The following is a 14527-nucleotide window of genomic DNA, read 5'->3' as shown; positions in this document are numbered from 1 at the left end:
AAATGGTGTTCATATATTAGAAATCTCATTTACCTTCTTGTTAATTTTTGACAACTTTTTTTTCCCCTTAAATGCAACACAGATGAACTGTGTTCACTTCTCTGTATAATCAGTTCCACTGTGAAATTCCAGCACAACCCTGCAAATCTTTCATTTCAGAGCTATAATAAAGGTACTGGAAAACTTCAAATCCTCTCCTATAAGGTCTATGCTTTATTTGTAATGGTTTGAAAAATGTTACAAAACAAATCAGGAGTTATGCTTTGCAAAAGCTACATTTGAGCCTCAAATAAATAAATAAAACCATTTATTTAATCCAAGTAAGTGCTCTATCACATGATATGTGAGGGGACAAATTGCCAGGTTGCATCTCAGCATTGTTTCTTCTCACCAATCTGTATAAACACAGAGATGAAACCATTCTATTAAATTTTTCCTGCACCATGAAAACACCAGGTCCAACAGTTCATTTGCACATGCTGAGCACACACTGTCTAGGTCAGTAGTCAATACAAGACCTCAGTAAGCACTAAATTAATGGGACAGCGTGACACTAAGAGGTACCACACTGCCAGAAATGACATCCTCCTGGTCAGATGCAACACAGATCCTGAAAGTCATTAATGATCCCACAGTACTTCCTGTAATAGTAACACTGCTACAAGCTGGGTATTGGGGAAATTCTGGCTCAGATACTCACAAGCAGGTTTGCGCCTGAGTTCCAGCTACGAAAGGATCCTGTACAAGAGAAGTGGAGATGTCTATACCTCAGCACAAGAGAGGCTGCATTTTGGTGTCCAATTTGATATCCAAATTGCCTTTTTATACTCTATTTGCTACTTCACAGGAATATGAGTTAACATTCAATCAGAAATTGGAACCATTCTCAAACAAGTGCAAAGCTACAGGGCAAAAGAAGAAAAACAGGAGAGGGGGAACGAAGTCAAGCATTATGACTCAAAATCTGTTTTTAACATGTTTGAAGTTTTTGTTACAAATTATTAAAAGTTTACAGTTGTCCCAATTTGAGATGCAACGAACATATCTGGATTAAGCAGACATGAAATGTGAAATGTGCCAGGACATATCAGAATTTAAAAAGATCAATAAATACAGCTACTAGAAGCAGAGATCCCAATTTTTCCATCTCAAGACCTTGCATTAGCATAAAGTTCTTAAATATCTTTCCTACCCTATTATTTACCCACGATGAAAGAGAAAGGCAGATCATGTATCTTCTCTCCCTGTTCCAAATCCCTTAGGGTTGGGAATCCATGATCAGAACCACGATGAACTGGAAGACCACCACATAATTACTCTCCAATTAGTATGCAACCAAGCAAACAAACAAAATTTAAAGTAAGTCAGTATCAGAGTATTTAATGAATGACTGCAATCTGGCCAACTAATGAAACACCTGAGTATTCTATATTAAAGATACCATGGTCTGGGTTTTTTGGGGATGTGTGTGTGTTTGTTTTTAAGGTTAATAAGACCAGGGTAATTTAAAACTGCACTAAACCATGCCACTAAAGCAGTAATGAAAACTAAAAAAAATTGCTGCTTAGAACATGAGGGGAAAAGTGACAAGCAAAAAAAAAATTTCCAATGTTTTGGGGTTCTTTTTCCTTCTTTTTTTCTTTTCCTATAGCATTATTCACTCACCTACCTTATGCCAAAAAGAAGGGGGTGTTTTGGTTGGTTTTGTTGGGTTTTATTCCTTTTAACTTAAAGCCAAAGCAGACTCCAAATCCGCATGCTGGCTATAAAATAGAGAAGCCTCCACTCTTAAATCCTAGTCACATCCCAATCTACATACACCTTGATACTTCCCAGGGCATCCTTTAATCAGGACAGGCCATGGGAGGCTCTGGGCCAGCCTGTTCATTCAGAGGGGCCCTGGGAGACTGTCAGTGTCAGGGAGGTGGCAGACAGGCCACTGATCCCTTGGCTGCTTTGCCAGGGCTGCGAGCTGCCCAAGGCCCTGCAAGCCACAGCACCCAGGAGAGAGCACAAGCAGGCTGCAGTTTATGTAAAATTGTTACACGTTACTGAGAAGAAGGAGACATCAAACACAGCAGAGATGAGCTGAGGAAGTTTCTGTAATTTATATTTCCAAGGTCTACATCCCTTGGCTCCATTTGATGCATGTCAAAACACTCATTCATTTCCCATCACTGCTTTCTTCAATTGTGTGCAAACTGCCTCTAGCCACATTTAATTACCAGGATATTTATATTCTTGATTTACATGCCTAAATGTGTACATTAAGGCTCAAATCTTGAATGCAATCAGTGAGACAACCTAGGCAAAGAAGACAGCAGGGTTTGATACTAGCATGCACTAGAGTAAATGGAGGACAGAAAAATTACTTTTAAGAACCTTTGAAGAGGTATTTTTGGAGCCAAACATTTCTACAGTTTTTGAAGAATTCCCAACTATGACCACAAATAGTATTTTTCATTTGCACTGCAGCTATGCAAAGAGACCAACAACAGCTAATGACCAATCCTAAAAAAACCAAGGTGAAAGGTTGTTCTCTTGCATTTACCACTGTGGCTCTGCAATGGTTAAGAGGTCCCCACAGCTGTGCTGGCATCATTGATTAGGGTGAACAAGGAAGCAACAGAAAAATAAAGCCACCTTAATTTCAAGCTCCATTAGAACTGAAGGACTTGGGGGCGGGGGGAGAAATCAATGTTTGGCAAATGAGAAAGGACAAAATCTGCAAAAGGAAAAATGCATTTTCAGGCTAAGCTAATGCAAACAATGGATGGTGAACAGCACTTGAGGTTGGCCCTTTAAGGTTGTGTCAGCATTTCCATTTATAAACTCTGATTTTAGTTACACTCTAGTAGATTACCACAGGCTTTGGTATTATTCTAGCAGATACCACAAAGTATATCACAAATGGTAACATAAAATAGCAATAAGAGCTCAATTGTTGAATAATGCACCCTTTCAGTACCTGATGTCAGAGTAAGAATTTTTAAATCATGAGTCATAGACATACATACACGCAAACAGAACATACAGGGCTGGGGAGAGCATCCCAGGACCCAGATTCTATCAACACTAAAGCAGAAGTTAAAGCTACCTTTGATACAAAACCTGTTTACAGTACTTTGAAAAGCTTCAAAATATCCCACATACTTCATTTCAATCTGTCTCTCTTACCACTTGGAGAGATTTCAGTCTAACCCTCTGCCCTCATTTAGATAAAAGCTCTTATTTCTGCATCTGGACCTCCAGAGAGCTACTCAGTCAATACTCTGAATATCCACACCCAGAAATCAAAACCAAACCCCATGCAACCTTTCATTTCAGTTCTGCCTAGGTCAGAAGGCCAAGGTGAAACTTCTACAAATGAGATAATTCAACAAAATTTTCCTTCAGTGTAATGGAGCTAGGCCTTCACCTCAAACTTTCTAAGCAGATAAGCAATGCATGCAAGGAGAGCTTGTGTCTGCTTCTAGCATTCATTTCACAAATCAGCAGAGAGCTGGACTGAGCCAGAAAAATGAGAGCAAAACCATTTTTATTTTAACTACCACCACAACTCTGGGCTTACATTTTTCAAAACAAGCATACAGGGTACCAAATCTAGTATCAAGCTAAGTAACATGTTCAAAATACAAAGCCCACAATAAAGCATAACATATATTGTAACCAGTCAAATGATATTAGAAAGAATAAATCAGGCCTTGATCTAGCAACTAACTCCTACCTGGTACCCCAAAAATCAGTTGGACAGAGCAGTACTGAATCTCTCTCTGACCTCCACACATAAACCAAACAGCCCAAGTGCAGGGGCTACATCCCACCTCACATTACAATAGCACAGCCTATCCACAATCTCAGAATAATTCCTCCTCTGGCTGCCATTACTGCAGCCTGAGAGAGGATCTGCAGTGACAGTGCTCATTAGAAGAGGACATCACAATTTGCATCTTTGGAAGAGTGAAGAAATACCTTTCTGAACAGAATGACAATGTTATCTTTACATGCACATAACCCATCTTCAGGATACAGATTTGCATGATCAATCCTTACCATGGAGTTTTAAAAGCCAAAAAGAAACAGACAAAAAGACCCAAGCACATAAATACATGCTAAATATGACACCAAGAAGTGCTGGACTAACACATCCAGTTTTGAAAAGATTTTGCCAAAATAGGACATTTTGATAAAATAGAAAAATCTTGATTTTTATAAACTCCTGACATAAGAATTACTGTAAAATTGATTTACTGCAAGAAGTGTTTGTTGTTCTGCATGCAATTCAATAACACAAACTTTGAAATGAGAGAGGAAAAATACAAATTCCTATGATTTAATGGCAAGCCTAGAATCTTTTACATAATCTTCCCGGCCTACTGCTCTAGTGGGAGATATTTCCTGGACTCACAACCCTTTTATGTGCAAGCAATCTACATTTTACAACTGATAAATAATTCAGATAATTAACTGAGATGCAATTTGGTGCACATTTTAGTCAGCACTATAGACTACCATTTAAAGAGGTTCTGTACAGAAAGTCTCTCCTGCTTGTTAACCCAAGCTAAGACTTCTATTAAGATGATTTCCTAGGTTCTCTTAACACCTTCTGAATGTCTCACACCAACATCCTGGGACTTCATGCCCTAGGACACTCCCCTCTGATTTTTCTTGCTATTTTACTCTCTATATAAGAAATAAGGTATTTCCTGGTATTCTCCTTCTGCAGTGCTGATTGCCATCATTTGAGAGATTAGATTCTAGCATATCATTCTGTGTTGGCCTCCCACAGACTGCTAGAACAGACTGCACTGGAAGAAGGAATAGAGACAATAAATAAATGCTTTAGGTAAGAATGCAGGGAAAGCTCAAGCAAACTGCCAAAGAAATCTCTAGATGCAAAGGAGTGACGTGGGAACACATGGCAGGAAGTCTAAAGAGTATTTTCATGCTGTAAGAGCTCTGATAAAATTTAAAAGTCAGCAGAACCCTAAAATTCATACAATAAACTTTCAATTATGTTTGTAGCCTTCACACAACTGCAACAGTCAGCAAAGGCTATGCATTAGGTCTGTGCCTCTGGCACAAGTGCCCATATTCAATACCTTCTCCTGTCCTGTGGCACACAGAGGCTGCACCAATGCAGCCCCACCACCTCTTCAGAGATAAGAGGGCACAGACCTCCAGCCTCAGGTGCTTACCCAAAAAAAATGATGTTGTAAAGTATTTATGAATTGATACATGTTCAAACTGAAGATTATGGGACAGATATGAGGAACCACACAGACAAGAATAATTGTAGTGTTAAAGCATCTATAAATTTTAATTAAGTTTCAGATGGGATTTTAGGCTAAATAAACTTGCTGCAAACATAGTTGTGAGTCTGTGTTGAACATCAGGAGAAGACAGTTCTGAGGAAGGACAGTTGAGCCTACAGCACTGATGATAAAATGTGGACCAAGTTCATTAAGAATATGTGAAGAAATTTTTGCTGCTTAAAAAGAGTAATGATAATGCCAGAAGGCACAGGCTGAGGGCTTGATGCAGAACAGGCCTTCTGAATCCACAGAATTAAAGTTTACCAGTATACCTGTGTAAATACTGAGTATCAGCAGAGGAACAGTAAAGTTCTGTAAAGAAATAAAGCAGACCCCTCCCTTACATCACTCTGCATACTGCCTTCCAGATACAACGGGAACAGCTTATGGAGGAAGGATTCTACACAGCACATAGGGATAGCTTCATCTGTCCCAAAACAAACACAACACATCTGAAGAAGACTAGGAACAAGGAAAAGAAATCCCAACAAGTGTCAGGAGGTAAAAGAAAAAGTAACATAGAAAGAAACTTTTGTAGCACATCTTTATGTAAAACATCAAATAATTTTATACCTTCTTGATTAACAGAGGTAATTAGAGAATTTGTGTCTAACACAAAGGTCCTCTTACATAACTAACAAAAACTATTCTAAAAGTGTTGATGACTGCATACCAGAACCTACAGATGAGTGCAGAGACTTGTCCATATTCTAAGCAAGTAACTTTCAGGAACAGACTTGAAAATTGACACCAGCCAGACAGCTTGAGGTGACTGCAAATATCCCCAGACCAGAGGATGATGTTCTGCAAGACATAAAATCCTTGCACCCATTAAATACAAAAACAAGCAGGGACATTTCAAACTGACACTCGGTTCATGAGCCTCCAAGATGAAGAAGAGCCCCTTGCCATGCTTCCTCTTGCAAATCACTTTTAGCTAATTGACTATGAATGTAGCCTGCAAAAAAACATGTAAGATTCAAAGCACACAAGTATTAGACCTCAGAGATGAGCTGTTGAAGTGATCAGTGATTAAATCACTAGTGTTAATCATGATTCAACACAGCAAACAGGGAACTTTGATTTAAATGATTGATTTTAATCCTGATTCTCATTTGTACTTTTTAGCTGTTTTCCTGAAGAAAGGGCTGAATCTCATTGGCTGATTTGGCCATTTAAACACATTGATTTGCAATTAACCACTGGTTTTATGTTAAATTTGGAGCTTTTCCTGAACAGGAGGATACGTTCAAATATTGACAAGGGTGATGAAAAAAAGGTACTGGAGATAAGAAAACATACCAAGATCACTACCAGAATACAACAGAATCACCATTTCAAATAAGGCCTTGAGATCTGGTATAATTAAGGAAGAAGAAAATCTTCACATTTTAGGTGACCAGCAATAATATAAAACCTGGTGACCAGGTTAGGTAACCAGCAATAATATAGAATACGATTATTATGCAATCATATCCATTTTCCCACGTGCCACAAATCTCAACTCCAAGTGTCAAGTGCTCTACTGCTTCTGGGCTTGAGAATCTACAATAAGATTCTTATTGCAACAGAAAGGAAAAACAGTAGAAATCAAAGAACTAACAGCAGTAGTAAACCTCAAAAAAAAAAAGGGAAAAAGAGGCAAGAGTTGTTGAAAAAATTCTAGACAGAATGAGGTCAAGAAAGACATGTACCAAGTTTAACATCACCAATTAGAAAGACAACAACATCAGAAATTGGGACAAAGGGATAAAATGAGAAAAGACAGAAAGTGAACAATACCAGAGGTTTAGAGCTCTCTCCCTATGATCAGGCAACAGATGAAGTCTCCAGAGACTACTAATCTTTAGTGAAAGAGAGGCCTTAGAAAACTGGGGTTAAATGTGTCTGCCTGAAAACATGAGACCACAGGGCTCCTAACACTAGAATGAGATTCAACAAAGGGCACCCAAAATGGATGGCACCAAATGCAAAAATGAAACGTACATTAGATAAAATGGGGTAATTTCACATGGCTCCCTTCCCCTCCTGAAGTTAAGTAGTTTAGCATACTACTTCTGCAAAAAAAGAAAGAGCTTACAACTCTTCTGACCCTCCTGAGCCATCTGCCAGAAATGAGAGAAAAGATGAGCTTCAAAACGATTAACCAGTTATTCAGACTGCTACCTTCAATGCAACCCACAATACCAATTCCATTACCCGCTCTTAACTGCGTAATGAATATTGCAGGTTTCACCATGAAGATATTCCACAAGGGCAGGCAATGATCAGAAAGCAAAACCAGATGGGTCACAATAATTTCTCAGGCAACCAAAGAAAATTTACAGGAAACTTTACAAGATAAAATCATCTGGTAAAGCATTTGAACCACAGCAAATGCAGTCTATCACCAAGACAAGGTTATGACATCTGTGACACAATGAAAGAAAATAGCTACACTCACCTCTTTAGATTGTTTACTTAAATGCCCCCTATTCCAACACCTCAAAATTGCCTTAAAAATGGTTCCACGTGTGTTTTTTTCCAATCAGACATAGAAAAGGTATCAAAACTATGGGAGAGGTATCCGTGCACAATTTAGGCTTGCAAGGCCAACAAAGACTGGTCCCACACAGGGAATTAAGTATGTAACTAGTCCCTCTTGACTTCAGCAAGCATTTGGAACTTAAAGTACTTCTGTTATCTTAGTACTTAATGCTGCTTCTCAAACACCTTTCACCATTGAAAGCAGCATCTCCCCCATGCACTTCCTCTAGCCAGTGAATTAAACAGAGCACAAGACTATCTCCACAGAAGCCTTAGAGCAGCTCTGAACCACAACACAGGAAAGGCAGTGGCAAGGGCAGTATAATTCACATGTCAGAAATATCCCTACCTGGATGTCAGTGTCCTTCACAGGTTCAAGAGGCTCAAATGTAGTGGCTGCACTTAGACTCTCAAGTCTCTGAGAAATGTGGGATATATCAAGCCCTCTAGACCCAAGAAGAACCGATCTATAAGGAAGAAATTGTACAGATAAGAAATTAGTATTGAACAGACAGAACTCTAAACCCAGACTCATTGCCAATATTTAGGTCAGCAGCTAGCCATGTACAGTGCTCCCAGATGTGTTACAAAAACTGCACAGAACCAAACTCTGAACAGCCCTGTGTGTCTATGTAAACATCTCAGCCCTGCTCAACTTTTTCTACTGTTCCACTGCAGTGCTGCACAGCTGCCAAGTCCTTCCAAACAGAAAAAAATGTACACCATGTTGGTAAACATCTTCAGCAGCAGCCAGAACAAGGTACTGCACCTTTTTGCTTTAGTGTCCAAAATCAAAACCAGCAGCTCCTCAGATAAATCCTTCAAATATCCTATTGTTTTTTGGAAGTAGGAGAAAGGTTGGAATAAAAAAAATTAAACACGAGCCTTGCAGTCATTCTGAAAATCAGCTTTGCAGTCATTCTAGTTCTCCCAGCAGGACTCCCCCCACCTTGGAAACCAAACCCGTGAACAGCTTCCAGCCGGTGTGCAGAGTCTCCAGTGTCAGTGCTCTGTACTTACGCCTTCACATCCGCAGTCTCCTGGGAGGTGCGGGTCAGGGTGCGGGAACGCAGGCGCTCCCCGGCCTGCTGGATCTCCTGCAGGTTGCGTTCTACATGCGGGAGCTCCGAGATCCCTTCTGTCTCAGCTGCCAGCTGCTCTGCCTGCTGCAGCAGCTCTCCAAAGCCTTCCGTGTCCATCTCTGCTGCAGGTTTCGCTCAAGACACACAGAAACCTTTAGGGAAAAAGGAAAAATCCTTGGTCAGCTATAAAGAGTTTCTATGCTTGTGGGGTCACAGACAGACCAGCAAGAGCAGGTCTTCTAGAACAGGATACACTGTCTATCCTCCCCAGGCATTAAACATCAAGGAAATCCTTTCAAGTGGTCTCAGAGAGCTTTGCCTTGCAGGACTACAGTCTGTGGACCTGTCAGAAGTGGCAATGCAGATGCCATATCACAGTTCATACTTTGCCTTAAAACAAAGGAGTGTGAAAGCAGAGAAGTACCTGTGAAGAATTTGGTATTAATTTAGTAATAAACTACCTGCATACACACATAAATAGATTGCTTGGAGCACTGGACTCCATGGTCCTTATAGGTCCCTTCCCATTCTATGAATCTATATTTTTATATATTATGAAGAAAGATACATATATGTGCAAGCACAGGAATATATAAGGGCTGAAAACACACATAAACATGAAGTTAAATTAATAGCAAAACAGTCAAGCTATAGATGCACACAGACAGCCATAACTAGCTATCTGCTAAAATGTGTTGCTTCACACATCATTAACCCCCAGACAAAATAAATAAGTGCATGTTCTTCCAGTTTAGAAGACCTGTGTCTAAATTCAATGCCTGCAGGAAGTTTTACCAATGTGAGAATTCCTTGCATTGACTCAGTGACTAAATAATTAAAGAAGTTAAAGCACAAGGCAAGGGCTGTAACAGAAGAGGCATTAAATGCATCATGCAGTTCTAAATTCAGAATGGAGCCTGTTATTTTTACAGAAAGGACAAAAGCATATGTGCTTGGGATCACTGTGAAAAAAGACATGTAGCTGCAACGGTGTCCACTTTAACAAAATATGAAACCCAGAACCTCAATCTCACACACCAAATCATGGTTTGCAGCTAAACCACCTACATGCAATAAGCATCATGCACCTCTGTTAAGCCACAGAAGATCACACAAATCTGTAGTGCTGAATGGTGCTACAGAGATGGAAATCTTCAGTACAGTCCCTCTCTCAGTCTTTGCACCCAAACCCAGAGGGCCTGGCTTGAAATAAGAGAAACCAGATCTCAAGCACTAACTCCAACTGTTTATTTGCTCAAAAGTAGTATCAGTGAACACTATCTGGTTCAGGGATGCCCCCTAAGAAGAAAAACAGGGATTTTTTACATATCAACAATAGCCTGCAATTCTAGTATGTCTTTGTACTCCTCAACCATACCAAAGCAATTTTACAGTAGAATTTGAACATTCCTCACGTTCTCACCACCATTCCCAAGTACAACTACCCAGCAGCAGTGGCAGTGTTTTCCTCTATCTGGACAAATGATTTAAAAGCACTGCATGATGATTCATTCAGACTTATGCAGTTTGAGAGAGAAACCGATCCCTCCTGCCTGGGTGCCAGGACAAACTCTAACAGCAGCATCCAGGAATGGAGAATTTCACAAGCACTCCCCACACACTTCTGGAAAGCTGGGGGAGGGAATAATTGTATTTGCAGTGACTTGTTAAATCAGGTGAGATAGCAGAGACCGGATCTGTTTGAACAGATTAGCGTGCCACCGAGACAGAGTGGAACAGGGAAGAGGAGGGTGGAAATAAGCAGTTTCATGCCCTGCAATGCAGTACAGAACATCTTCCCAGTTTTTACTTGCAATAACTCAGATGCACCCCTGCCAGGAACAGCCCCTGCTGGCAGACACTGACCAGAACAGCCACACTCCTGAACATTCAAAGACTGATCAGATCCTCCAGGAGCAATGACTGGGAGAACACAGACATCAGCTTGATTTGATCCGATCTGGTCCACCTCCTCTTTTCATTACCAAGATAAAAACCTGGGAGTGTCAGAAGCACCAACCTCTCAGGCTGCTGAAACCAAAAACGTGAAAAATGAGTGCTACAGAACTGCTCCCAAACCTGCACTTTTTACCTGCAGACACCACGTTAATACCATATAAGGTCTGTCACATAAGTTTGCCTGTGTAGGACAATTGCAACAATTCTGTGAAACGGAACCTAATTCAGCAAATACAGAATAAACTGGTTATTTTGGAGCAAGTTAAAGTACCTGTGATTATAACCAAGTACTGGAAGCAGCATCTCAAAACTGAGAGAGTCAACACTAAATAGCTTTTTCTAAGTGACAGAATTCAAACATTTAGACTGAATATTCGTATATTCAGCACAAATTTGTCTCCACCCTGAAAGAATTTATTGCATTCAAGGGACTGCAGTCTGACTCTTCATGCTGCTGTGCAAGATGGAAACTGCTTCCACAGTAACGAGCACAGCAATGGCAGATTTTCATGTCTGGCTGGGGAAGGAGCAACAACCAACACCTAAGAGAAAGAAAATACTTCAGAAATTAAATTAACTTCGGTGAAACCAGATTGACCTTGGGCTAAAAGCCAGGACTGAAAGAGCTCCTCTGTAAAACAACTTTGATGACTTATCAATAGAAGCTGCTGCATTAGACTATGATTCCATTAAACCCCAGTTTGATTTCCTCAACATTTAAAACCACACATAAGCACTGTATATTGTACAAGTTGACTAAGTTTAAGCCACAAAGAAAACAGAAAATATGACAGGTTTCTTAAGTCTATTCAGACTGATTATAATTGATGATTGCTTACCTAAAAAAACACTTAAAACTCCTCAAAACACTACAATGCTATCTTAGGAAGAAAACTAGCTATTCTACTCCAAATATGACCACGATGAACATTTTACTGTACTAGATTCAGAAATACACAAAGCTGACATACTCCAATGCATGTGCAAATGTCTGCTGTACTTCACACATTAACAAGGTTTGTGTAAACTAACCAATTAACTTTGAGAAACACTAAGAAAATTAGGTTTTCCCAGCACTCTGGGAAAAAGAAAGGAAGAAGCCACAGAGGAGAAGGAAAGCCTCACCCACTACATTCACAAGTTCCACAAGTTGCAGAATGATTCTTCAAAATGGGAAAGAAAAAGGATGAAATCGGTGTTGGCTTCTCTAAGAGGCTCCCACCTCAAAGTGCTCAAAAGACCCAGTCTGATGAGTCAGGATCAGCTTCTTGTGGAAAGAAAACACAAGAGCTCAAGGAGTAAGGGCAAGCCAGCAATGCTCTACTTCCTACAGCCAAGATCTGAGATAAAAATGCTTTTTCAACAGGCTCCAAGCCTGATTTGCTACAGAGAGTGGAACAGCTTCTGTCTACTAAGCTAAACATGAATAAGTAAAAGGTCCACTTTGCAGGCCTGGGGAATTCTGTCTGAGCAGCAGCAATAATACCCAGCTCTCGCATGGCACTTGGCATAAGCAGACATCCAGACATTTCAGAGAAGTCAGCAACGCAAGCCCTGTGTTAGAGACAGGAGAAGTGATTAAGAAACACAGAGATGATAATCAAAGAGCAGGTGGACAATTGTACAACCCAAATACCGGCTGCACATTTTCACACCATAAAACACAATGTTTATCAAACCTAACAGAGGGAAAGCTTCTATACTCTAACTACACTAAACCCAGATAAAATCACAACAGGCCACCTTAAAAACAAATACCGAAAAGCTTCAAGCTATATTTGGCACCCCATCTGGTATAATAACCTGATCTCCATGCAACAAAAGGCAGATACAGGAAAACCCTGAGTAGATCCCACAACCTTAGAAACCTATTGTTTCTTCTAACACTGATCAATTAATGCTCCTCTGCCTCCTATAAAAAGGCTTTCAGTCCTGATTTTTTCTTCTTCATCTCATCTGTAGGTAGATATGCAGAAGTCGAACCTTCTTATGACCCCAGAGAGCCCTTACAGTAGGTATGTTGAACAAAAATGGCTTTTTTCAAAGTTTTAAAGGCAGTAACATTGGGTTACTTGCACTGTGAGAAAGGACAAGAAAGGGCACAGAACACTTCTCTTCACTGTTAATTATTTGAAGTGCACCTGAAGAGTAGGCATTTGAAGTGATTTCTACCAAAACACACTATCACACATTTGTCAACACTTCCTTTTATCTGCCATAAATTTCTCATAATGGTCTCAAGTCCCCACTGTTCTGAATAACTGACTCAGCAGGCAGTTTTGCCATCCTACCACTTCCCCTCTTTTCCAAACACTTAGTCTTTATTTTAAGCACCCAGCTCAGCAGGGCAATAACTTGCACAGGGCGGCAAACTGACCCTCATTAGACAGAGCATTTGGTTCAGTATTTTAATTTCCTTACATGAAAACCCATATCCTCTCCCCTCACTGAATTTCCTGTCATAGCTGCACCACAGAAACCTTATGGATTTACATGACAGAATCACATACAGTCTTCCAAGCAATTTTAAGGTTTTTCTATTTGTAAGTTTTTCCAAGCAGTAGGAAAACTTTTTTCACTACGTAAGTGAAACAGCACTAAAGCACACAGGAACTGGTGTTCCTTTCTATCACCTTAGCTCTCCATACCATTAACTATTGTCCCTAGAACATGACCAAACTGCAGGAGAAAAAAAGCAGCCGTTCTTTGCACCTGGACTTTAATTCAAGCCCTTCTACTTACTGTTCATATATTCTTCCAGTATCTGAAGGGGTCCCTACAGTAAAGCCAGAGAGGGACTCTCAGAGTCAGGAACTGTAGTAATAGGACAAGGAGTAATAGATAATCATTGAAAGAGGGGAAATTTAGATTTAGGAAGAAATTCTTTACAGTGAAGGTGGTGAGACACTGGCACACATTGCCCTGGGAGGTTGTGACTGCCCATCCCTGGCAGTGTTCAAGGCCAAGTTGGATAATGCCTTGAGCAACCTGGTCTAGCAGAAGGTGTCCCTGCCTGTGGTAGGAGGGGTGGAAAGATAAGCTTCGAAGTCCTTTCCAATCCCTTAATATTCTATGAATTCCTAGGAACCAACCAGCAAACCCACAGCGGGGAAGAACGACCCCCATGCACAGAACTCGAAACAGACACCAAAACACACACATACACAAACCCGTCCTCCTGAAACCTTCCCAGACAATCAACTTCTGCTTCCTGAAGCACCAACATTGCACTTTGGTTAAACACTAAATTCCCCTTCTACAGCCGGGCTTGGCACTGCCGACCAGCACAAAGCGGAAGAACAGAGCCCTCCCCGCGCATCCACAGCCGGCCCCGCTGCTTTAGCGCGGGTTACTGACAGCAGCAGCTTCCGGGGAGCCCCACGAGGAGGCCCGGAGCGCTCCCAGCCAGCCTCCCGCCGCAGCGGCCTGCAGGGCCAGAGAGGAAGCCATGGGCGGGGGCAGCTGCCGGGGGCTCCGGACGCGGGGAGGAGCAGGCAGCGAGCACCGGAGACGGGGAAGAAGCGAGAGAAAGAGGCGGAGGGACGCTGAGCCCCGGCCCGCCCGCGCGGCACCCTCACCTCACCTGCGCTCCGCGCCGCCCGCCGCGCCCGCCGTGCCCGCGCCGCGCTCCCCCATTGGCTGCCC

The 14527-nt window shown here is 41.2% G+C and overlaps 1 protein-coding gene across 6 annotated transcripts in view; it reads right to left on the bottom strand.

Annotated features, from left to right (window-relative positions):
* The window catches only part of NUP93 (nucleoporin 93), a 77307-nt gene extending 62780 nt beyond the window's left edge, over positions 1-14527 (bottom strand). For 3 of the 6 annotated variants that reach the window (XR_009278392.1, XR_009278393.1, XM_058846381.1), the window contains exons 1-3: positions 14047-14374; positions 8862-9075; positions 8191-8308 (exon numbers count right to left, since the gene is read on the bottom strand). Coding sequence is in view for 4 of the 6 variants with exons in the window: in XM_058846381.1 (XP_058702364.1) it covers positions 8191-8308; positions 8862-9040 (297 nt within the window). In the remaining 2 variants the exon portion in view is untranslated. Of the gene's footprint in view, positions 1-8190; positions 8309-8861; positions 9076-14046; positions 14375-14460 lie in introns of those variants that run through there. The other 3 variants (XM_058846379.1, XM_058846380.1, XM_058846378.1) reach the window with 3 other exon arrangements.

Source organism: Poecile atricapillus, chromosome 10 (genome assembly GCF_030490865.1).
Source record: "Poecile atricapillus isolate bPoeAtr1 chromosome 10, bPoeAtr1.hap1, whole genome shotgun sequence".
Classification (NCBI taxonomy): domain Eukaryota; kingdom Metazoa; phylum Chordata; class Aves; order Passeriformes; family Paridae; genus Poecile; species Poecile atricapillus.
This window is presented reverse-complemented; position numbering and strand designations above follow the sequence as displayed.